Raw genomic sequence first — 25694 nt, 5'->3', positions numbered from 1 at the left:
TTATATTTTTGCTATTTTTATTTCTTATTTTTTAAGAAAAATGTTTTTTCAGAATGTTATGAAAACCGGGTCATTTTGGGAAACCAGGTCAATATTAAAATTGCAGATCTTATCAACCGCTCAATATTTTTAGCTGAAATTTTATGTGTTAACTTTTCTTTTTAAGATGCAATAGCCAAAAAAGTTTTTAAAAAATTTGAGTACCCATAGTTTAAAATTTTCTAAATTTTGGGTGATTTGATGCGGAATTACCCTGGTAGGTCAAACAAAAAAGTCTCGAGTGCAAAGGGTTAAAATAAATAGCGCACTTCCTGCAGAGGAGGGGACTGTCAATTGAGTAATCTGATATGCATCATAACCCCTCCTAATTAATGATTAGTTAATTTAAATTTTTTTTATTTTATTTAAGTTATCTGAGCTAAATGCTGCTGAATTTAGTTTAGAGCCTAAGTTTAATTGTAGAGGTTTTTCATCAAAATGTTTTTGATATTAGCTTCAATAGTTGTATTCAACCTGGTGGTAATGTTTAAATGTAACTGATGTTTTTTATTCTATTTCAATTTTTTTGTATAATGGTAACTTCTTAAAAAATTTGCAGAAAGTCAGAAAAAGTTTTTAATCTGATCATGTACCATATGCTAATCTGTTTTGTTCTTAATAAAGGCTTAAGTGCAAAATGTAAAAAAACAAACTACTATCCAAATTTGCTTCATCAGCTATCCAATCATCTCACTGTTTTGAGATTCTATTTTTATTTGTTATGATATAAAAAAAAAATTATTTACTGTTATGATATAAAAATGACCATTACTTAACAAAAGCAAATGTATTTCCATCATTCCATATTAAGTTAGGTCTTTTAAAACAATTTATAAATTTCCTAACTAAACTAAGAAATTGTTTTGACTTCATTTATAAAGCTTTTCTGGGGCTGAGCAATGTAAATTGAAAATCTAATACTTTTGATCAAGTTATAAAAGAAAGTTAGAGACTATGGATTAGATTTTTTAAACTAAACTCAAAGAAATGTAATTGTACCACTGTCTTGTATCCAATAAAAATGTAACAATAAAAGCACTCTGGCTAATTAGTCTTATATCAATTAAATGTTCTATAAGTTAGAGGTCAAATGTAATGAGAAAAAAAAAATATGACTTTGGATTGACCAGCTGCAATGATCACTGGTAAAGTTAAATATGTTATGGACTAAAAATTTTATCATTCTCACATATTTGTGTTGCATTTATAATAAGTTTAATCATCTCTTTTTTTTTAAGCTTTAAATGCACATCCTCTTTAAGTAAAGAAAGATATATAAATAGGAGACGCAAAAATGAGATAAAAAACTTTTTTTTCGAAAAAAGTAAAAATCCTTAACTGAGCACCATAAAGAAGAAAAAGTAATGAAATATTTTCTCAAATTAATATTTTTAGTAAAGAAGATATCTAAAATGTCAAATTTTAAAGTGAAAGCATCAATACTTAGTGGTTGGTGATGCCATCTGAAGTAATTATCAGTTTCCATTTCACCTAAGAAGTACAACAAACATTGTTACTTTTTTTAAAAATTGAAGTGCCCCAGTAGGCCTAATATACCAATTTATTATTATGTTTCTCATAATTTCAATAAAAACATTCAATTTGTTTTGTGAAAACACTTCAGAAACTTTCTTCCACTAACCAGTCCTCAACATTTTTATTGAGAAATGATGATGAAATTCCTAGTATGTGTAAAAAATAACATTGTGTTTGAATTTACAAAATATTCATGAACTTTTTCTATGCTAGAGTCAGTTTCTATTTTTGATTTTTTAAGTGTTTCTGGATCTGATGGTCTTGTTAGGGTTTGTATCATCTTTCAAATCATCTAATAGCCGCCATGATTAAAGAAAGACAAGGCAATTTAGTTCTTCTGATAGTTACCAGCAAGGGTTTTTAAACTTACTATAAAAACCAAATTTGATTTAAGTTTTTACAGACAATTAATTTCTTAATGCTTTCTCTTATGTAAATATCTTAAATTGTTTCTTAAACATGAATGTTTTGATTAAATGTATTATGAAACCCAATGCGCACCATGGTAAGCTTCTATTTTATTAAATTTTACCCCAGCTGGTGGAGTACTTCCTACCAACATTGTAGGTTGCAATAATTTACTGTAATCAACACAAAGGTTAGCATTTAATTAACTGTTTAGCAGCTATGGAAGTGATTGCATCCTTTTCTTGTTGAGGATTTTCTCTTTGAGATCTTTTACCTAAAAAAAGGCCAAAAAAATTAAAAAAAAAATACTATTGCTTATTACTTGAATCTTAATGAATAAGAAATTCGAACTATGAAAATTCCATCCTCTTGAGACACTTTCAAAAAAAAAAAGTTTACTTTTCTGGTTTAGCACCAATCTTAGACTAAAATTATTTAAATAATGGAATGCTAGGACCTACTGATGCTTGTAGTGATGGCGAAAGAACTGCTTTCAACATGATTTCAGTTTTGTAATGTCTGCAGGGAAACTATTACAATTCTTTTTCCAATTTTAGTTCAATTAAAACACAGGCTCCTTTTTATGGCCAGTGTATATATCTGGTTATTTTTTATATGCTATATTTTTTAACTCAAGTTATTTATATATTTTTAAGGTTTTATTTCTAATTTGATTAGTGTCCTTCAGTGACAGCTGCATTGATGGTTGGCAAGAATTCAATGGCTCTTGTTATCTTTTTAACAAAGAATCACGAGGATATGCTATGGCTGATGCACAAATGTTTTGCCAAAAGTTTGGTGGTGATTTAGTCATTATAACAAGTGAAGCAGAAAATAGCTTTATTTTGCAGCAAATAACTTCTACCAACAGACGGATCTTTTGGATTGGTATGCATAGGTTTTCTATTTTTATATATATTTGTATGTATATTTGATGATTTCAATCATTATAGTGTTAAAAAATAAAAGCATTATTAAGTGCTTCAATCCACAAACATTTACAATAAACATTTATAAATCAAAAACAGCTGCTATACAATCATTTGTGGCTTTTTGTTCATTAGATAAAGTTTTTAAAAGACTTTAGGTTTTCTGGTTACCAGTCTTTTCTCTACTATGTCAGCATTAGTTTTAAAACATTTTGTTGTATTAACATCCTTATTAAAATGGTTTAGCACAAAAGAATATTTTTGAATATTTTTGATTTAATTTTTGTTTAGCATGTTACATTTATAATGCTTAAGAAATTTATTAATGTTATGCATGACAAATATCATGAATATTATCATGAATTAATAAACAAATGAAACTTTAAAAAAGAACTTTTTCTTGAAGTAAATTATCACCAAGATAAGCAACAAAGCAAATTGTAAAAACTTGGGAGTGAAAACAATTAATTATTAGTTTAGTGTTAGCTATTGACTTCCAGGAATTCTTATGTTTTGAAAATGGTAGAATTTTATTTTTTTTGAATATGTAATTTGAAAATTTCTATTTCTTTTTTTTTGTAATGTTATTGTCATCAATTTTCAAAGTTGTAAGGTTTGTTTCTCAAATTTATATTTATGTTTCTCAAATTCATATTTATGAGTTTTTCAATGTTACATATCATTTAGTTGTAATTATTGTTAAAACTGGGACTCATTGATAATTCAATTTGTATCACCAAAGCACTTTATTTCAGTTTTAATGTAATATTACAGATTTTAGAAAACTATGGTGCAGAATCTTTGCAATTAATCCATAAAGTATGATTTATAAAGTTTTATGTATGTTTTTAGGACAAGAAAACATGCTGTTTTAGCTTGATTTAATAGTTACACAATTCTTAATTGCTTTTATACCTTGTCTAAACATTGACAAAGAAGACTAGCATTTAACTCTAAAAAAGAAAATAATCACACTGCAAACAGGTAACCAGAAATGAATGTGCATTTGGTGCTGTAGGATGTCTTTCAAAGAAAAATCTCGGTTCTCTATCAGTGATTTGTATTTCACTTTGGCAAGCACCACACTTACCAGCAGTTGGACCTGCTGCTCTTCTGATGTTGCATAAACCCTGACAAATGTAAAATATTGGATAAAAGCAATGTTTTAAGCCAATTTTACATTTTCTGTCTTGCTGATATTTTCCCACAGGGTTTTCTAAACCTTATTTTGCTTTAAGTGACCTTTTTAACAAGATTTTTGTAATAATGCATAAGTTGTTAGCTTTTCTTTCTGAGTTTGTTATTCTCTCTATAAAAAATCTCTCACATCAGTTTCAACTATTCTAACACCATCATCATCATCATCATCATCATCATCATCATCATCATCATCATCATCATCATCATCATCATCATCATCATCATAATAAATTAGTTTCAGTTAAGTAAATAATTTGTCGATTTGTGATGAATTTATACATGAAGATCTGGAGTTTTCAAGTTTTAAGTTTAGTCTATAGGCACCTACTGTGGTTAGTTTTGTGTTTTAGAATTTAAAAATTATACTTTTAAACATGAAATCAAAACAAAGCTTTTTTTATTTTGTACATAAAATAATATTAATGTGGACTTTTCTCTTTTGTACATAAAAGTTTGAAATTATTGTGATGTTTTTTTCGAAGAAGTATTTTTAAAGATTTAGAGAAATAAAATTGTTTTAACTGGCTAAAATTGGCTACCAAGTTCATTCTTCAAACCTCATTCCTCCAATATTTTGTATCAAATAAATTTGGCTTCTAAAAATGAAATTAAGAAAGTATCACTTTCAGAGCACAAATTATAGTCAGTACAAAGGAATGGCAAAAAGATACCTATGCTATATGGATAACATTGTAGTAGCAGGAAGGACTCAATCTGCAACATTAAACCAAATGAATAGTATTATTTAATTAAACAAAGACAAACTAAACAACAAACAATTTGAAGCTCTTGGGAAGTGGAGATGCTACTTAACAGAACGCCATGTTACTTATGTAAAAAGTCAATAAGCTGTTATAAATATTCAATCAAAGCAGACAAGTAAAAAGTAAGGGTAAAAAAATTATGTGTTAATGTAGTTAGTTGCTTTAACTACAACATACAATACTTTCCTAATGAAGAATTTTATGAGTAAGCGAAGCACAAATTCAATATGTTTTCAAAGAGTTGAAAACAAAGTAAATTAGCAATGCCTCTTTATAATTTTTGCTATTTAGGTATTACTAGAATGAACCATTTAGTTCACAATAGAAACTTAACTTACTCTACAGGAGAAATCAAAAGTTCAGTAAATCAATGTGCCACCAGCCGCAAACAAAATCCCTCAAATTTAAAATTCTTTACAGTTATTGACCAATACTTATGATTTTCATTTGCCTTTTAAAACCCTGATCTTTTTTCTTCAGCAATAAAAATATTCTTTATATTTTTTATATTCTTTATATATTCACACTGACAGAAGTAGTTTATCTAATATCAAAGGAAATCAAGTTCATGTTGAACTAGGCTAATATATATTAAATATTAGATTGTATTAAAGCGTAAAGAAAATATATATTTGAGTATATCAATTATCAGTTAAGATTGAGAGTATAAAAAATTTTAGTTTTGACTTTTAAAACAAAATTAATATCTGTATTTCTCTAATTGCTCCTTTTTTTTCATAGACCAAGGAATTCTCTCCTTACACCACCCTACTTTTTTGAGTCTTTCTCTGTCCATCATTATTGGTTTTCTAATTGGTGCATGAAAAGCAATCCTTTTGTGAATTTAAATAAATACAGTTTTAATGGTTTTCATTGAAGGTTTTAGTAAGTTTACAATAAAGTCATTCTTCATACCTATTACATTAGCATCCTTCATACTTAATGTTGCTTGAAAAAAAAATCCATTACTGTAAATTTTTGTAATATTTACAGAGTGGAGATTTCCTTTTATTTTTGTTATGGTTACCATTGATGCTATAATAAAATATATAATAAAATTATAATAAAATTTGCTTAACTCATTGCTCAAAAGTTTTATGACAACTTCTCATTAGACTTTACCAGGATATCCAAGGGGTAGTAGGATACGTGAAATAAAAAGCTGATGTTTTTATATTTTCATGATATATGATAGAGATTTTGCTTTTATCCTATCATGAATGCACATTATTGTGAGATGAAGGCAAAAAGTTATTATTTTTAGACCTAATGCTTTGTGCTTTATCATGTTATCCCTAAAAAAATAAGACTTAATTTTTTTGAGACGATTTTTAAAATAACTTGTTTCTTACTTTTTTCTTGCTTCACCTGAAATGTTTTTAACATAATAAAAGTAATGAGTAAATCAACGGTACTTGGTGAAGCTGCTCTAAAACTCTCTGAGGTTCTTAAATTTTGGGAATCGTTGTTCACTTTTTTGTTAATTTGCTACTTTATTGGAGTCTATGCATTATTTATGCTGATGCATAATGGTCATGTAATCTGCACATAATCAGTAGAAATAAAATAATTTTAAATAATGATTGACAATGAATGAATGATTTTATCAAATTGACAGTAAAAGGTGAAACATTTAAAAGGTAATTGATGTTACAGTTATTAATAGGGAAAAATTGTTAGACATTAATTCACAACTTTTTAAAAATTGCTTACAAAAACATTTTTTTCCCATAAATATTTCATTTAAAATAGTTACAATGGTTTTCCATGTTGGAAGAATCTTAAAAGTTGAAAACAACAAAGCAACTAGTACATAAGCATTTTACATTGAAAAAAAAAAAGATCTTAAACTTTGTAAAAACTGGCTTTTGAAAAAAAAAACTTGCTAAATATGACATTCTTCAGATAAGAATAATTTACATAGTTAATATAGAAGTATCAGTTTTACCTTTTCAAAATACATGAAGCATATTGTCAAACACTGGGATGTATACTGATGGCATTTCCCATGTTATCAATTTGATTCCATTTACTTAAATAGTTTTCTATTAATTTACACTTAATGTCTAGTTCTCCTTAGAAACACAATTAGCAATTGTTTTCTTCAAACTTGACTTTCCTATGGATGTATTTTTAAAATTAAAATAAGTATAAAGTAAAATGTAATATACTAAAATATCAATTTGTTTCCATTTAATAGTTTTCTATTAACTTGCACTTATCATTTATTATCTGATATTAACTGATTCTTCACTGTAGTTTACATGGAATAATTTTTGAATTTTATGCTTAGAAAGGTGTTTCGTTTGCTGATATCAGATGCTTGAACTTTTCACTATCATGCGGCTTACAAAATGCATATTATATACTTTTAAGTTTTTTTAAAAAAATTATTCTTTAGGTTTGAATGACATAAAAGAGGAAGGCAAGTTTGAATGGATCGATGGCTCCCAGCTGAATTTTACTAATTGGGATGACAAAGAGCCAAATGATTTGCTTGAAGAAGACTGTGCTGCAATATATTTTGGTGGGAAATGGAATGATTTTAATTGCAATCGTGAAGCTTCACTTATTTGTGAAACCAAATTAGGTATAAGTTTATTATACTGATAGATTCATATTATTGCTATAACAGTTTTAACAAAATTGAAATACTTAAATTCTGTTTCTAGCAATTGCCAATTTATTCAAAAGTTAAAGTTTTTATATATGTATTCTGGGAAAATTATCATCCATCCTTTTTATGGGTTTTAAAAAAGGGATTATCAAAATAAAAGTTAATATTATTCTTATGCTGAAGCCTGTTTAGTAACCAAGTGATAAATGAATTTAATGTTTACTATAGAGAGAAGGCCAAGATTGGTAAATGCTTTGTTTAGTTATACACAGTTTTAGTATTTTTTTAAAAAAAGTTTGAAAGTGAAGTTGTGTGTTAACGTGATAGAACTGTTAAAAAAAATTGAATAAATGCTTTAAAAAGTTACAAAAAAATAACCAGTAAATACTTGTCTCAGTAACAATATTGAAATTATGAGTAATTAAAATTGTACAGTTTAAGCTTAAGTGCAAAACCAATATCCTACTTTTTTTTGAATGATTTTATTTATTTGCTTTAACAAAATTGAACTCTATAAAAGATTTTTGGTTTGTTAAACCAATCTTTTATATGATAGTTATAGATTTTCTTAGTTCCATCAATCCATGGTTATTTTTTTTAAATTAAAAAATTTGTTTTTATGAAATGTAATGTTTTTTCCGATATTATTTACATAAAATTTTGAAAGCAAATAAATTTTTTAAAATATAATTTATGTCAGATATATCATTTAGGTGTTTTCCAAAGTGCAATCAGTTTTTTAATATAAATTTATTTTTTAAAATAATTAGGATTGTTACCACAAGTTACAAACAGTCCTACTTTGCTGAATGATACTGATGGTGAGTTATTTTTTCAAAAACATAATTCAACATCAGAAGTAAAAAATGCTCTTGAATTATGTTTTTTTTTTTTTGTCACTTGTATATTTCTGTCGTTTTGTACACTTTTTTGTTTTTAAACATAATGACTTCCTTAGAATCACCAATCTGTGAACCTGGTTGGATTACATGGGGAAAATCATGCTATGATATAAATACTCGCATATATGCATCTGCAGAAAAAGCTCAGTCAGATTGTGAGGAAAACCTTAGCAATTTACTTGTTATTGACAGCAAGGAAGAGCAGATATTTTTAATAACTAAGCTTGCCAACAAAACACAGGTCAATTTCCTACTCTGTGTTCAGCGGCGTTGCAATAATTGTTTCATTAATTAGTATTTGGGTTTTTAGAACTTTTGGATTGGATTATTTAAGAACCACACAAGTTTTATTTGGTATGGAGGAAAGATTCTAAATGAAACATTAAGCAACTGGAATGTTAATGAACCTGCAGAATGTAAGAACTGCAACTGTGTATTGATGACAAAAGGCTTTTGGTCAACATATGCTTGTGATTTACCAACCTCATATATTTGCGAAAAAGTTTCAGGTCAGTTCTTTTGAAATCTGTAATCAATTCATAATTAACAGCACTAAATATGATAACATTATTTACAAGGTTTTGATTGATAAAGCTCAATACTTATTAGAAAAAAAGAATTTAATGTAGTGATAAGTTTTGACTTGATATTGGTTTCTTTTTTTTTACATGTAATTAAGTGTTGAATTATTAATTTTTTAAAATTATAAACATAATCAATAAAAATCAAAAACAATAATAGTTGCCTGATCTATTATATCTTAAAGTGAAGTGACATAAGAAATGTGTTTCAAATAAGGTAATGTTTGGAGGTTGAAAAATCAGCTTTATTTTCTGACATTTCTACAACCACTTCTGCCAAGTTATTTTGAATTTGATCTGCTATTTTGCATTGATGGTATTTTAAAATCTTATTTTTAAGGGTTACTTTTTATTTTTTTTTTTTGTAAGAAACTAATTTACTACTATTAACATTTAAAAACTTATTTACCTTCAAATTGTCCACGCAGTCTTTTTTACAACAAATGTGCTCAGCTGAGTGATTTATTACTGATTTGATTTTTAAGGAAAAGCAGCATAGAGGCCCCTAGACAAAGAGATTAAATTCTAAAGATAGGAGGACTATTTTCTTTTCATTTACACACACTTTCAGCTTTTCTGTTTTGAATGGTTTTCAAAAATAATTCTCTATGCTTAATACCTAAGTCAACCCATCTACTTTTATTAGCTGAGTTGGCCTGGGAATTGATTGGTTGTATGCTTCTGCTATTTTTATTAAACTTCATTAACTTTCTAAAGTTTTTTTCATAAAAGATAGTACAGTTTGAATGAAAGTGTAGATTCTAATTGCATCTTTTATTGTTAGTTCCATTGTCAGCTGATGCTTTGTCTTCAATCCTAAAGTTTTTGCTGTAGGATTGCTGTCAAGAAAAAGATGTATACAACTTCTATTCTCAAAGCATTGGTTTTTCTCTTAGAAAGAATGCAATAATACTTTGCACTTGATATACAATCAGCAAGATACAACATGATATGTGTCCAGCTAAAATTAGGAATCTTATATTGGCTTCACAGTTTTAACTTTATATATAATCACTAGATGAACTTTTATGCTTCACAAATGTTTTTTTTTTTACTTTTGCAATATCTTTATCAACAAGCTAGCAAACTACTAAAAGCAATTGTCATTTTACTGCTTATGAAATAAATTCTAACTTTCCTTCATACTTGTTTTGAGCTTTGCTTAGTATCATCCTTATTTGTTCTTAACTTTTTTTCCTTCATTTCTGTACCAAATTGTGAAAATTAGAACTTTTGTTGTGGTTGTAAATTCTCATGCAGAAAGTAGTAATTTTATGTAGCAGCAGGAATTGTGGATTAAACTTCTACATTCAAAAATTTTATTTCGATTTACATCCTTTAGTTGATATTTCTTTAGAAGCAACTTAGCTATTTTCTTGTAATATATTTTTTATTTTGGTACTTAGTTTTAGTCTCAGGATTTGCATGTTGGCTATTATATTCTGTATTAGTCAAATGGTGGTTTTGATATAATGTTATACTAAATTAGGCATTACTAGATTATCACTAGAAGTATAACCTGCATTGGTTTGCTATCCTAATAATTATGTTATATTTTGGTTGTTTTAACCTAAGAAATATATTACATTTTGTATATTTTGCAAAAAAGGATTTCTATTTTATGTGCAATTATTTAGTCGACCCTAAAGTGATAACATTATTCAATGCTGAGCTTGAAATTGCTGAAGGTTCCCGAAATACATATACATTTATTGGTTTTGGTGTACCTAAGCCTGTAAGCATATTACTGTTTGGAGAGAAAGCAATTAGTTTAACCAGTTCCAGTAGTATAGGAAACAACAGTTACAAATATGTTTACCAAATTGGTCCTCTTGATGTCTCAGATTGTGGGAGAACTTTTGTTCACAAATTGGTTGGGAAGTTTTCAACTGTTACTCAAAATACAACTGCAGTAGTGCTCCGTAAGTTTATTGATTGGTCTGAACCATTAGCAGTATATTTACTGCTAATTGGTTCAGATCTTTCAGATTTTGGCTATAAAGTTCAGTAATGTTTTTTTCTTTTTTGCTGAACTCAAAGCATCTAGATATTCTTAGTTGTCTGATCTTTAGCTTATCTTTATGGCAGTATTTAATTTGATTTTTATTGAGAAAAATTTTTTCTTACAGCAAAAGTAAAAACATTGGAGGTATTTTTACTAAATGAGACTGTGATAGTGAGTTGGGAAGCAATACTTAAAGACCATTGTACTTTGGCTCATAATGTTGAATGGTTAGATGTTAATCACACTGTTGTTCATGAAGTTTGCATAAAAAATGGTAGTACTGCTAGTTTTTCATCATTGAAAAATGAGACTGATATTCTTGGTGTTAGAGTTTATCTGACAAGTTCATGTACACAACATCAACGGCTAAGTTTTGTAGAAGGACAAGAACGTGAAAATATAACAGTGATATTTGCAGAACAAAAGTCTGATGCCATAACAGGTTATCTTCTTACAGTTTTCAAGTGTTTACATTTCTTTTAAAGTATTTGCATAATCATTGTTTTTGTAATTTGATTTCTGGCCATGGATTAAAATGAAAGTTAGATTATAAATAATCTTTAAATGTAGCCATTACTGTAATCAACTGCAAATTGGTTTATCGAATAAACCCCCGCACAAAGTCCCCTGTTATGTTTTCCATAATCTATCCTTGCACAGTTGTTCAGGTATATGGGATATGGTGAACAAAACCTAATTATTACCCAATTGCTCCCCAAACCCATTTAGATATATAAATAATCATTGTATATGGAATATTATTTATTTTTATCAAGAATATTTTAATTTTTAATAACAATTAATATTTAATTTAATTACAATTAATAGGCTTAGTAAAATTTTTTTTTTAAATCAACCTTTTTTTCAAAAATCAAACAACAAATTGTGTTTAGCTACAAAGAATAAGAAGAAGGTGGAGCTGATTCCCTCAGCAAAGCCAGAACTTCACTGGGGATTTTTTTAAAACTCTTACCATTTTTTTTATGACCTTTTCTTAAATGATTTTATGACAGGATCAGTAGATACAAGTAGTCTGTTAACCAGGTTGCAATTTGTGTCTATTCTAGGAGTCTTTCTACTGAAATCTTCCTTAAGCTTTTTTAAATCCTTGATGCGGGCCTCTTGGGCCTCCTCTGACATCAGTCCAATTGGCAAGTACTGTCTAGCAATGATGGCATGGCCATGAACTAAAATTTTGTGTACTGATTGTGACATGTAATACCAGGAATACTTGAATATGTAAAGTTTAAGAGCAGTAATAGTCTTTAAATTTGACTGTATCAATTTCAAGTCCAGATGATAAAGTGACTAGAATGATGCAAAAATAAAATAAAAAAGTTTCATCTACTTTCAAAATTTTGGCAGTTGATTGATAGTAGGGCGGTGTTTCCATCATTACTGGTACCTACAAATTGCATATATGTGATAGTTAACCTGATGATTTATATACAAGTATTTATGTAATTTCACTTACCAGATCCTCCACTTTTTGGGAAATCCACAACCAGTTCCATTTGGTTTATAAATTCTGTCTGGATACGTTTCTTCACTTGCTTAACATTTTCCTTATCTTCAATAGCTCTAGACTGTCACTTTTGAGTTTCCAGCTTATATCCAATATGTAATACCATCTCAAAAAACCCAATCCAGGAATGCAGGCTAGAAAGACCATATTTCAGTTCTAAATTACTAGCATTGTCCGATTTCAACACCAATTCTAAGTTATTCATGTTTTTTGGAGACCCACCACACACAGAGCAACATTGAGTTGAATTAGTCACATCAGACAGAATAGTTTGAATTTTGCCATCAATCATGGTCAGTTCAATAATACTTTTGACAACCATTTCTTTTCCACCAAAATTAACATTAAAAATGCCACATTTTTCTATTTCAGATTCTAAATATTTTGCTTCTTCTAGGACAACAGCTTTGCTTTCTTTTTGAAAAGAAAATCTTATTGGACAACAATATCCAGTAGATGATGGCTTGCACCTCACAGAGTCTTTTTACTGTATGTTTTAATAATTCTTGTAGTGGTGCTTGTGCTGAATAATCATCAACAAAGATGTTCTCTGGATAGCACTTAGCTTTCGACAATCTTATGTTGTTGTATGAAGGATATATATGGCAGTCACGTTCTTCAACTCCATTTCGGATAAGTTGGTAGGTTGATTTTGACATGCCATCATCTATAATTAATGCCAGACCTTCATTAGGTGTATACTTTTTAAATTGACTAGAAGGTTCTTATATCTCAGCAACTTGCTTGGCAGCCTCATAATTGAACTCATTTCTTGATTTAAGCTTTGCTGAGTGGAGCAACTCATCAGTAGTAAAATTATTTATGACATCATTGAGTCTTCTTCTTTTGGTTTTGTCAGATGCATCTTCAAAGAAGCAACTTGGTCTTCCACCAATCTTATGTGATTGACTAGAATTCTCAGACTTAGACATATTATTACTGTATGTAGATTTTAAGTCTTGAGCCAACCAATTTTTATTTTTACTCTCAAACTTTATATTTCCCCGGTTTCCATCATTCCATTTCTTTTGATACACTTTTATAAACGCAGCACATCCAGTAGAACCCAAATTCATAGAGACTAGAATAGCTTCTACAGACAAAGAAAATGATTTATCACTAGGCTTTAGTTGGTAATGCTGTATATGTTTATGGACATCACTTATCTTCATATCAACTACAAAAAAATAATTTTAACATTATTAGTGCAACCACTATAAACTAATATAACATGAATATGGCCATTATTTTTATTTCAGCTACATTTAATTAGGCCAGTATAATAAGCACAGCACCTATTATTGACTAAAGCCAAAAAAATAGGTTTGTCGCAAATAGCATTTTATGACAAAAAAATTTTTTAAATGTTTACCAAACCTAAAGGGGCAGCTAAGGGCAGAATTAAACAGCACCAACAGGCTGTACATATATTGTATTAACTTATTTTATCATTAATAAGCTGTTCCAGCAGGTTCTAAACTACATGCGTCATTTTTAATATAATATTTTAATATTACAAATAAGAATTTATATTTCAAAATGAAACTGTGACCTTTATATTTCAAAATGAAACTGTGAGTTTAAATCAAGACCTTGGAATTTGTTGTGGCATTTTTATATTACTTTCTATAAAATTAAATTTTAATAATGTGTCAATTAATTTCGCATATGTTAAATAATTTAAAAGTTATTCGTTGTTATAGTTATAGATGATATATTTATTATAAAAATTAATAAATAAATTTCTAAATATATTTAATTGTAAATGATAATTGTACATTTATGATGTACTATCAAACTACCAATAATGTTTTAAACCATACATTATGCTCTTATATACATAATATACTAAGTAGTTGGAAGTATTTTGAATTTTTTTCTTGAGGTTTTGTCTACCACCTGGCCCACTGTGCTTGGTAAGAAGTTCAAAGTCCAGTAAATCCTGGTTAAGTGCTTGCCTTTCTCTTTTGGTTAAACCTTGAGTTTGTCAAGTTGAGCATCAAAGACTTTAGGACAATTAGACAATCTCATTAGTTCTTTTTGAGTATCGCTGCTTTAGATTCTCATAAACATTTATGCTCTAACAGGATTGACCAAAGCAATCTTTTTTTTTTCCTTAAAATATATATTAGTATAAAAAGAAATTGTTGCTGGTACTTTTTCAAACCATGTCTTTTTTGCACCTTCCTAATTTATAAGCATTTTATATACAGTAGCGTGCTAAAGTTTATAAACGGCTAAATTTTTCAAGTATTTTTTTCATAAATTTTGGACTTTTCACTGAAAATGAATGAAGTTTTCAACAATTGTTCCTATATTATAGTATAATTTACTCAAAAAAATGAAAACTTGTAACAGAAGAAAGATATTTAAATTTTATTGAAAACATAATCGTGCAAAAGCTTATAAACAAGTAAAAAAATTCATAAGAGGGATATTATTTCAAATTCCTTCTTATTTTTTTGTCACAGCACATCAGTATTTTGTTGGATAGCCTCTAGAGTTTAATATTGTTCGACAACAACAAAGTATAGAGTCAACTAAGTTGATAAGAACATCTATGGGGTTATTTACCCAACAATCCAAAAGCATCTAGAATAAATCATTTTTATTGGTCGGTCTTCAATGTTCTCATTTGAGTATTTGTTACTACTACCAAGATCACCCAGGTTTCACACCAAGGGCTACATCATGACCCCCATGCCCTTCTACTTGTCAAAGCTTCACCATTTGCCTTGATGGCCAAGTATTGGCACGACGCTTGAGCGCCATCCATTTTCAGGACTAGTTGATTCAGCAGGTGTGTTGTTACACACTCCTTAGCAGTTTCTGACTTCCATGGCCACCATCCTGCTCTCTGGATCAACCAACACCTTTTGTGGGGTCTGATGAGCGTTGATTTAGGCGCCTTGATTATATCTAAATATACATTCTGCTCCATTATGTCTTTGATGTGATGAATTAGACTAATAGAATCATGACTGAAAGATCTCCAAACTATTATATTGCCACCGCCATGTTTAACTGTTGGCAATTGATACTTAGAAGCAAATCTTTCACCTTTTGGACATCTGATCTACTTGATACCATCACTATGTAAACTTTGATTTGTTTTTGAATAAGATTTTTGACCATCTTTTGAAGTCCAACACAAATGATCTTTTGCAAATTTTTTTTGGGCTAAGCAATTATTTAACATTATTAATGGTTTCTTGGTGGGACAATGACCGAACAAATTATGCTGACACAGGCAACGTTTTATAGTATCTACGCTGCACTTAACAACATAGTTCTATCTTAAAAATTGACACAACTTTTGTGAAGAAAATGTGGTGTCAATTTTTATCTTATTTTTATTTTTCTTACCAAAGTCTTGATGTTCTGTAGTTATCTTTGGCCTGCCTGGACAATGCTTGTTTTCAAGTGTCTTTTGGTGTCTATATTTCTTAATTAGTACGCTAATTGTTGATCATAAAGCTCAGAAATTTGCTTATTGAATTTCTTAATTAGTACGCTATATTTCTTAATTAGTACGCTAATTGTTGATCATAATGCTCAGAAATTTGCTTATTGAATCTTCTTCTCTACAGCATGTATTATTAAATTTTTCTTTTCTTGTGACAATTCCCATTAATTTTTATACTCAATTTAAGTTAAATATTAACTCCAGTAAATTAATTTTAATATAAATCCATTTTTCTTAATGAAATTTTGATTTTCTTAATGGGTCATGGAGCAGTTTATAAACATTTGCACGATTATGTTTTCAATGAAATTTGAACTTCTTTCTTCTGTTTTAAGTTATAGTTTTTTTGACTAAATTATTCTGTGTAATCATTTTAGAGGAACAAATGTTAAAAACTTCATTCATTTTTAGTGAAAAGTGAAAATTTAATGACAAAAATAATTTAAAAATTTAGCTGTTTATAAACTTTTGCACACTACTGTACATATATATATATGTTCATGTGATATGTATAAACATCTATGTACATGCATAAACTATGTATATCTATGTTTATTTTTGATTGAGTTTTTTTGTACCAAAAACTAAAAAAATTTCAATTAATGTTGATTTTTAGAAATAATGGTGGACCTAAAGCCAACATCATTACCATTTGGCAATACCAAGCATATGAAAATGGTAACAATAAGTTTTTTAGCTGATTGTTTAAAGATTAGGTTTTGTAGATAAAAGGCTTTCAAAAAGCTTTAGTAAAATATGTTTTGCCAAAAAAGATATTTGGACTTAAATTGAAAAATTTTTTAAAAAATGTCTTGAAACAGCAGCAGATATTGAACTATTTAGAGGAACAACATGTTAGCATCAGCCAAAAACAGTCGGCATTAAAATTTTCCATTAAAAAAGTTTTATTTAAGAAATTTTGAAGATTCTCAAATAAATGCCAATTAAAGCTCTAAAATTTCATCAAAAAGTTAAAGATACTGAAGCTTTCTTCGTTTTTGATGATGAAAAATACTTCAGCTATTCAGATGTTAATGGAGATGTTGAATTTTTGTTCTTCTGAAAAAGAAAGTTCTCCTCAAAATAAAAGTGATAACTCAAGATATAGAGCAAAACTTTGTTTGCATAAATTATGTTTGTTTAAACATAAATTATGTTTGTTTAAACTGTGTTGACATGCTTCATAGAATATTAACAAAAATTGAAGATAATGAACTTTTAAATAGAAATGCAGTTTTGTACATCATTTACAGTTGTGAAAAATATATAAATTAATAGAATCTACTCGAAAAATTGATTTATCAAATATTATTGATGCAATACTTAAGTCAGCAGTCATAATTTGTCCACTCTAAATCGTTCCAGAAGAAATCGTTCCGGAAGAAATCGTTCCAGAAGAAATGCCAATAATTTTATATTTTTTTTCTTCCACTTTTTAAAGGATAATGAATTCAGTATTTTTATTTTCATGGCATATTGTCAAAAAACTAGGCAGTATTTGTCATAGCTGACCTAAATCTTTTACAGCATTTTTAAATCACATGTTTCATTGATCTACAGAACAAATCTTTTGATCGAGGTGAACAATGTTTTGAAAATTGTTCAGTCTTCTCTAAATGAATCTTAGTAAGTAATGTTCTTCTTGCAAGAAAATTGCAGTCAGAATATTAAAATATGGTGTCATTAAATTGGAAATCTGAAAAATGAAAGTCTGAAAATATTTGAATTGAACTTTATACTTATGAGTTTAATTACAAGCAAACACTACTCCTTTTTTTTTTTATTTCACATTCTTTTTATCTTTTCAGAGTCAAGTATTATGTGGTTTGAGTAATTTTTTCTTCTTTTGTTGAGGAGAAAATGATTTTAAAAATATCCTATCTGTATTCTTCATGAGGAGCAGTGTCAAAAGTTAAACAATAAATGTTAAGCTCTGCAAAATAAGTAATAAAACATGTAAAAGTAATAAACAAGAGTTTTGTAGTAAAATTTTAATGTTTTATTTTACTTTTCCAAGAAACTCTTTTTATTTTAAATTTATCACTAGTTTTTATCACTGATTAATAATTCTCTTTTAATTTTTAAGTGCTAATTCTGTTGTTACCTCCACAACTTCTTATAGCTTCTAGTTCTGTAAAATTAAACATTTTTATTTTTATTTGTTTACTGCATTATAAAAAAAAGTGACTTTCAAAAAACATCTGAATAAATACTGTGAAATGACATTTTACTTAATTTCTGTAAATGTGGTTGCTGTGATTTAAAATATTTTGATTCAAAGGTGTAAGATTATGAGCATGGTTGTGAGCAAAATGCCACATGGGTTGAGAGCCTTTAAAGTTATAAGAAAAGTATCAAAGTATTATTCTATTTTTAAATGTTTTTGAAAAAAGAATATATATTTTTTAAGTGCCATGAGATTCAAAAGAGGAGTTAAAGGATTGGGTAATTTTTAATTATTCTTCTATTTTATAATTTACATTAGATTGGTTTATAACATTTAATGATCCAAAAATGCCATTAAAGTCATTGCTTAAAGGATGTTTAATGTCAACATTAAATGCAGCAATAATAATTTTTTTTTTTTCTTTTTTGTTTCATGAATTTGTTTTGTTTTTTTATCATTTATATTTTTAACCAAAATCTAAACAAAGATGAAATATATTTAAAAAATAAAAAAAAAGATGAAATATATTTAAAAAATAAAAAAAAAGCCCACCATACAAACATTATTGTAAAAAAATTTGTTTTTTGAATCAAAATTGTATTCGAACAAAATAGTTGTTCATTTAAATAACACCTCAAGGTGTTGTGTTTTCTCATTCAATCATAAAATGCTATATTTATTTAAACTCTTCATAGTCAAACATTATAAGAGCCTTCAGTATTTTTTTGCTGCCTTTTTTTTAAAAAAGATTGTTAAGTATCCTTTTTTTTTTTTTTTTTTTTTTTTTTTTCAGATTTCTAATTTAATGTATGAGTTGGATAAAGCGCTCAGACAGAAGAGTAGTTTTAAGCCAAAATCAAGAGTTGCTATAGCAACTGTGAGGTGAAAAAAAGTTTTGCTTTTGATTGTTTTTTTATAGCTTATTTTGGACAAAAGTTTCACTCAGTTTTTACTATCATTTCAGTTCTTTTAAAGATATCAAACTTCGAATTTTATATGAAAACATTACTCTAATGATGGGGAGCAATATATGCAGATCCTTGGAAGAGATCTTAAATACTAAAGTTCCAGGTGATATTTATAGTAGGCCTTTAAATATAGGTAAGTTGCTTAAAAGAAACCCTGAAAATTCATCAAAGTGTAGAATAAACTCCAAAATGAGGTACTTTTATACCAAGTTTAAGTGGAGTTTTGTCAAGCGGTCTTAAAAAAACTAATTTTATGATTTAAATTTTTAGATTAAGACTGCATATTTTGAAAATTATCGTGCTGTTTAAATGAGTTACTTTTGGTTTTTATTTTTGTATTTTTTAAAAATATTGTTGCATCAAACTTATAAATACTCATTTAAAACCTGGGTTTTGATGTTAATTTTTAACAATGACATAACAGTCTTTGGCAAAATAAATGCAAGTGTTTATTATAACTTATTTTGTTTTTGTAAAATTGAATTTAAATCTTCTGCGTTCCTTTCAAACCATCTACTTTAGCTATTAATAAAAGCAGTTTTTTTTTTCTTTTTATAAAATTATGATCCAATTGTTTAATTTACATATAGAAGTGGGAGCTTTGTGGGAATTGGATCTTCTAAAATGTCAATCTTCAATTACTCAGAAGTTGATAGCTTTAAATGAAGTAAGTGTTTTTATTTTTAATGTTTATATTTTAAGAGGTTACAATAAATATTTACATGCATAAACTTATTGTAAGTATCAAGGTTTGTAAAAAGCCTGTGAAACCTTAAAATGACTTGTATCAAGTCAGGAGGAAACTTAGTCATTGATCTTTTTCTAAATATTATACATAAATTAAATGTTGCATGAGCATGGCCAGAGGAATATACATTACTATGTGTTACAAGACATAGAAAAGTCAGGCAATTTTGTATGTATCCTTTATGTTCATGAAAGTAAGAACTTTTTATATAAATATAATTACATTCATACAGGTACTCACTGATACATGTGTGTGTAGAAATATCTATCAGAATTAATGCCTCGCTAATAAATTTATCTATTTTAGGAGGTTAGAAATCTCCAGTTTCAGTTCATGTTTTTTATCAAACTTTTTGTAATTCATGGTTGCTCATGGTTTTGAATAAATAACAATCTTAGGACAAACATGTCTTTATGTTCTTCAAGATGTCTGGCAAACATAGAGGATGAAATAAAACTTCCCATTCTAGCTCCTACAAATTCTGTTTGGTCTTCTTAGTCATGTGTGATCTTTTATTATTGTAGAGCAGGTGGGTTTTTCTTAGATTTCTCAGCACTGTGCAAGATTTTAGCATAGATCTTTTAAATCTTGACAGTAATTATTTGCCTGCTTCTCATCATCTCATGATGAACCACTGCAAAACTGTACACAAAAGTTGCTCCTATGAATGATGCAGCAGTGTTGACCTGAGCATAAGTCATCTCACAGACATCAATATCCAGTTGCAGATCTCACAAATAAGTTACAAGAGATGCTTAAGCAGGTCTTGGTGTACTTTCTTTATAGGCTTCAATTTCTTTTCAACTTCTGTTCTTCCTTAAACTGAAGCATTGTGAAAAATCCTAGAAATGTAATTGCAATTGATGCTCTCGAATAAAATTAAGTAGAAACATATCTTTTGTTTTCAAAAATGTTTAATTGAAAGTTTGTCAATAATCCAATTTCAAAAGAATTTGGAAAGAGGATTTTATAAGTCATAATTCTTTCAAAGTCTTGGATTTAAATAAGAAAAGTTTATTTTCATTGAAACACTTCTTAAAAATTCTGAAAAAATAATAAGGTGTTAGTCCTATAAATAAAAGTAGATAATGTCAGATGATTGATGTGTATATGTATGTGTTTTTCTTTAGTCATCTCAAACCATTCCTGAGACTGCAAAAATCGTTGAGGAAAAGATTGCGATTGCAGCTGAGCTTTTGACAAGTAGTTCACTGCTTAGTACATATTATGATGTTTCTCTCACAGCAGATATAATTTTTAAAATTTTGTCAGCTGAAGAAAGCTTTTCTGCCTCAAAAAAAGTAAGATTTTTATCCATTTTTTTTAGTTGAAATATTATGCAAAGTTTGAAATACCTAGTGTTATTTCAAGATAAATTTTTTTAATGAGAACTATTTAGACATTCACATTATTTACAGAAATGCATCTAATTTTTAGGAATATGAAGAGATATTTTTAATTTATGTGAATGTCAAATATTGAACTTATATTGTTGGAAAATAAGTTTTTTTCCAAAATTTCTTGCACAAAAATCAACTGAAATCAATCTATGCTCATAGAAATGATATTAGAAATTGATCAATCGAAATCATTTTGGCCGGCTAAAAAATCACTTTTTCTTTGTGTAAAAAGTATTTATGATGATGGCTGCTCATAAAATATTTTGAAAATATGTCACAAACGTAACTATGAAAATCTTATTTTTATCACTATTGAATTCATGAGCAGAATTCTTAAAAAGAAGTTCAAATTTAATAAAATTATTTATTATATATATGAAGTAGTGAAATGAGCATATAGTAAATGTGGTAATAAGTGAGCTGCCTTTTTTTTGTCATTTTTTTTCTGATGAAATTTACTTATGAATTGCATTAAGTTTTTTTTTACCCACTGCAGATTTTTTGTTAAATTACAAACTTTTTTTTTTTTACTTTTGTGACTTTAGATGCTTGAAAATGTCATAAGTTTAGCAAGTATAGTTTTGGGTGTCAATCAATCGTTAGTTGTAAAAGCCCAGAGTTCTCATAATTCATCAAATAAAGTTTTGACTGCTGTTGGTGCTGTAGCTGCAGGCTTCACTGATTTGGTTAAAAAGGACAACGAGTTCTCTGTCTTGAAGGAGAATGTTGGAATGATCATGAAGGTAGCAAATCAAACAGGGGTTACTGTTATTGCATTTAATAAGTCAAATACAGAAATGAATATATCAATAGCCTATGGAGAAGTAACATTTATAGGTAAGTCAGTCCATCGCACCAAACTTGCAATTTTACTGATTCATCATTAGTAATTTTAAGAAACTTTAAAAAATTTTAAAAAATATACTGAAAGAATTTGATAAATGAAAAAAGAACCGAATGCTGGCTGAGTCAATAAAAGATGATGCACTGATTTTTATTAAATTTTTTTAAACAGCATTCAATAATGGCGGTGAACTTATGATCTTAATATTAAATGAAAGATTACAGAAAAAGTTTTTTTTGAATTTAAACTTGATGACAACTAAGTAGTTTTGGGATTAATTTAAAAATGCAGAAATATTTACCCTTCTTGTGCATGTATTATTTTTTGTAGATGAAGATATTCTTGCTTCAATTTATATACCAAAGACAGCACTTCACCATTTGGCCATTGTTTCTGCAGTGGTGTATCGATCGCCTTATTTCTTTCTAAATAAAAATGAATCAATAAATATTTGGAATTCTGGATCAAACAGAAAAAGTGTCATAACAAGTGCTGTAGTTTCTGTCGATGTTGTGAGTCAAACCATAAATAACCTAACTGAGCCTATTTCAATTGTATTTAAAAAACCACCCTTTCAAGGTTTTAGAGGGTCTTTTAACTGCTTCTTCTGGAATTCAACCATAGGTACATTTCCTTTGTATTTTTTTATTTTATAGCATTAGATCTGTTTCTTTTCTGCAATAGAATAAAAATAAAGATATTAGAATCATTAAAAATATTTACAACTGATTAGATGCTTGGTCAAATAATGGGTGCTATAAGGTAAAAGAATCATCTGAAAATATTTCCTGTCGTTGTAACCACCTAACAAATTTTGCACTTATACTGGATACCTCCCAAATCGGCAATAATCCTTTAGAATTGCAAATTGTGAGTTGGATCGGATGCTGTATTTCTTTAGTGGCGCTATTTTTCACATTGGTGATACTCTTGATGCGAAGGTGGCTTTACTTTTGTACATTTTCAATACTTATTTACACTTTATTCAATACCAATATTGATAATTTGCAATTTTAATATATATTTATGTATGCTTGTTTTGCATTGTTATTGTATCCTTGTTTTGTTTTGTATGTACTTAAACATTTTTCGTTTTGTTTTTTCAAAGAAAACTCATTCAGGAGCGTACAAAAAAAATTCATGTCTTCTTGTGCCTCTCATTAATGGCTTTGCTAATATTATTCCTTACTGCAGCCGAACGACGTAGAATTTCAGAGACTAAATGTAAATATGTTGCAGCAGGTCTGCAATACTTTGTTTTGACTACACTTTGCTGGATGGCTGTTGAAGGCGTAAATCTTTATATGAAAGTGACTGTATTAAGAAAATTAGGGTCCAGATCTTTTTTGTTGAAATCTTCATTATTTGCATGGGGTAAGAGTTGCTAAATCTTTTTTTTTTTTTTTAAATGTGTTATGTTCTAATTTACGCAAAATAATTCACTGAATAACTCACTTGAACAAAGCAGAGTTCTGCTCTTTTTTGGTAAAAACAACAAAGCAGAGTTAATGATCGAAATATAGGATTGAGTTATATCGATTGCTAAATGAGTGGGATAAAAATTTCAATATACCTCAATTCTCAGTCGTATACATGCATATACACTTAAATTTGAAATCAGAAATATACCAGCTCTCTTATGTACTTCACAGTTTTCTTTTTTGAAGGTGCACCACTCTTAATTGTTGGATACATTGGAGCTTTGCATAAAGGCTCTCTTGGAAATGAAAAGTTGTAAGTAAACTCGCTCAATTTAAGAAAATGCTTCATTTATTCTTTTATCATGTTATTAGTCCTTTTATCATGTTATTAGTACTGGAAAATAAGATAAATGATCATTGTTTGGTTTCGAGTAATCTTTGTTGAAAATGTTCTTTTTGAATCTAGCTTTGAATTTTTAAAATCAAATTGACTAGAAGAAAAAGGTTCAAGTAGAGTGTGATTTACAGTCTTGCACTTTTTTTCCAGTACCATAGTACAAAAAAATATTCGGCCAACCGTCACTTATTGAGCATTTTTACTAATAAATATTTTATATAATGGATAGATTTAAAAAGAAAAAAAAAGATTAATTTTAGTTTATACTCCCTAAATTTAAGTGAAAAAGAAGTGCTAAAAAACCATTTTCTACAATTTTTCAGCAGAGGGTTTTCAAGGTTTAAAACCCTCTTATTCTAATTGTCTTGTTTGGAATAAATGGAATCGCTCTTAAGACATTAAATTCAGCAGTTTTTTGTTTTAGCTGCACTGTCAATGGTTATCCGTTTTACTTTGGTTTGCTGCTACCGGTAGCCTGTATCATGCTAATAAACTTATTTGTTCTTTCCTTGGTGATGATAATAATATTAAGACCCAATTCTGACCTACTTGTAAATGCTAAAAAAGAAGGAATGCTATCTAATATCCAAAAGTCTGTCTGCAACGCTTTTATATTTTCCTGCTTATTGGGAACTTCGTGGTTATTCGCTGTACTTGCTGTAGGTACGCAATCCATAACTTGAATGTTGATTTTGAATTTTAGTTTTCTGTTTAAAACTTCAAGTTTTTAAGCCTTGGAACGAATAAAGACAACTTGCATTAAGATAATGGGTCTGCAAATCAGTTGCTCTGTTTTTTAGCGTGTAAATATAAGACTAGTAACTGTAAAGTTTGACTTTTTAGGAAAAGCGACAATAGTGTTTCAATGGTTTTTCTGCGTGTTTAACAGCTTGCAGGGATTGTTTTTGTTTGTATGTCTAATTGTTCTCAATCCGTTAGCTCGGAGTGAGTTGTACTCATGCATACCTGAGTTCTTAAAACCAAACTCATATCAATCGGTTGCATTGAAAAAGAAAGAAAATGATGTCATTAATGGTAAGTGATTTTGTTAAACTTTAAACAAAGACTAGTAATTAATTTAGTCATGCGTGGCTTCTTTTTTTCTTTCTTTCTTTCTTTCTCTCTTTCTTTCTTTTCAGTTTTAATTTTAATTTTGTTGTAATAAATCTAAGTAAATCTAATGTTATACAACCAATAAATAATATTTTAAATTGACATATTTTATAGAAACAACATCATTTACACATTAACTATCAGGAACATGACGTAAGTATCAGGAACACCATGACGTAAGAATTTTTGTGAGCTTGACTGAAAATGAAAATAAAACAACAAAGATTGAGGTTTAGTGGCCAATGTTTAGAAGCCCGTGTTGTGCCGTAATACCGAAGAGTTTTTCTACGAAGCTGGAATTTTCAATATTGGAATTTATCGGAGTATAATTTTAAATAAAAAACGGTTAATAAATACGAAACACGAACGTAGATATTAATATAAGTTACTAATGCCTAAGGTTTATGCTTAATTTTATTATTAAAGTACTGACAGAGCGAATACCACTTCAGGAATATTCTAGGATCTCTAAGTTGCTTGGTCCCTAAGCACGTGCTTAGACTAATCCAACCCTGCCACTATTTTATACTTAACTTCCAGTTTAATAAAAAAAGATCAACAGAGAATAATGCTTGTGCAAAAAATCAAAAAAGATTTCTGTTAATTTATTAATTGGAGTTTATATTTTTAACTATTAACATTTAAAAAATTAAAATTACATTAT

The 25694-nt window shown here is 28.3% G+C and overlaps 1 protein-coding gene across 1 annotated transcript; it reads left to right on the top strand.

Moving 5' to 3' along the window:
* Positions 1-225: 225 nt before the first annotated feature.
* Positions 226-25391, top strand: LOC149887719 (uncharacterized). The gene is made up of 21 exons (XM_090087243.1): positions 226-256; positions 2662-2871; positions 7278-7466; positions 8264-8314; positions 8452-8636; positions 8706-8904; positions 10614-10898; positions 11106-11423; positions 16589-16650; positions 18933-19021; positions 19104-19210; positions 19698-19774; positions 20986-21156; positions 21801-22092; positions 22430-22723; positions 22833-23040; positions 23208-23473; positions 23767-23833; positions 24342-24580; positions 24761-24952; positions 25145-25391. The coding sequence occupies exons 1-21, from the start codon at positions 241-243 to the stop codon at positions 25165-25167; spliced, it is 3540 nt and encodes a 1179-aa protein (XP_089943369.1). The 5' UTR covers positions 226-240; the 3' UTR covers positions 25168-25391.
* Positions 25392-25694: the final 303 nt, after the last annotated feature.

The sequence above is a fragment of the Hydra viridissima genome, unplaced genomic scaffold (genome assembly GCF_058129835.1).
Source record: "Hydra viridissima isolate aposymbiotic clone 2 unplaced genomic scaffold, HvirCarnegie_v1 scaffold_5, whole genome shotgun sequence".
In the NCBI taxonomy this organism is placed as follows: domain Eukaryota; kingdom Metazoa; phylum Cnidaria; class Hydrozoa; order Anthoathecata; family Hydridae; genus Hydra; species Hydra viridissima.
This window is presented reverse-complemented; position numbering and strand designations above follow the sequence as displayed.

What these genes read in the sequence shown, in the direction of transcription:
- LOC149887719 (XM_090087243.1), top strand. An exon ending in TTTGCTGAATGATACTGATG is followed by an intron (nt 8,315 to 8,451) that starts GTGAGTTATTTT and finishes TGACTTCCTTAG; the next exon opens with AATCACCAATCTGTGAACCT. An exon ending in ATTCGCTGTACTTGCTGTAG is followed by an intron (nt 24,581 to 24,760) that starts GTACGCAATCCA and finishes TTGACTTTTTAG; the next exon opens with GAAAAGCGACAATAGTGTTT.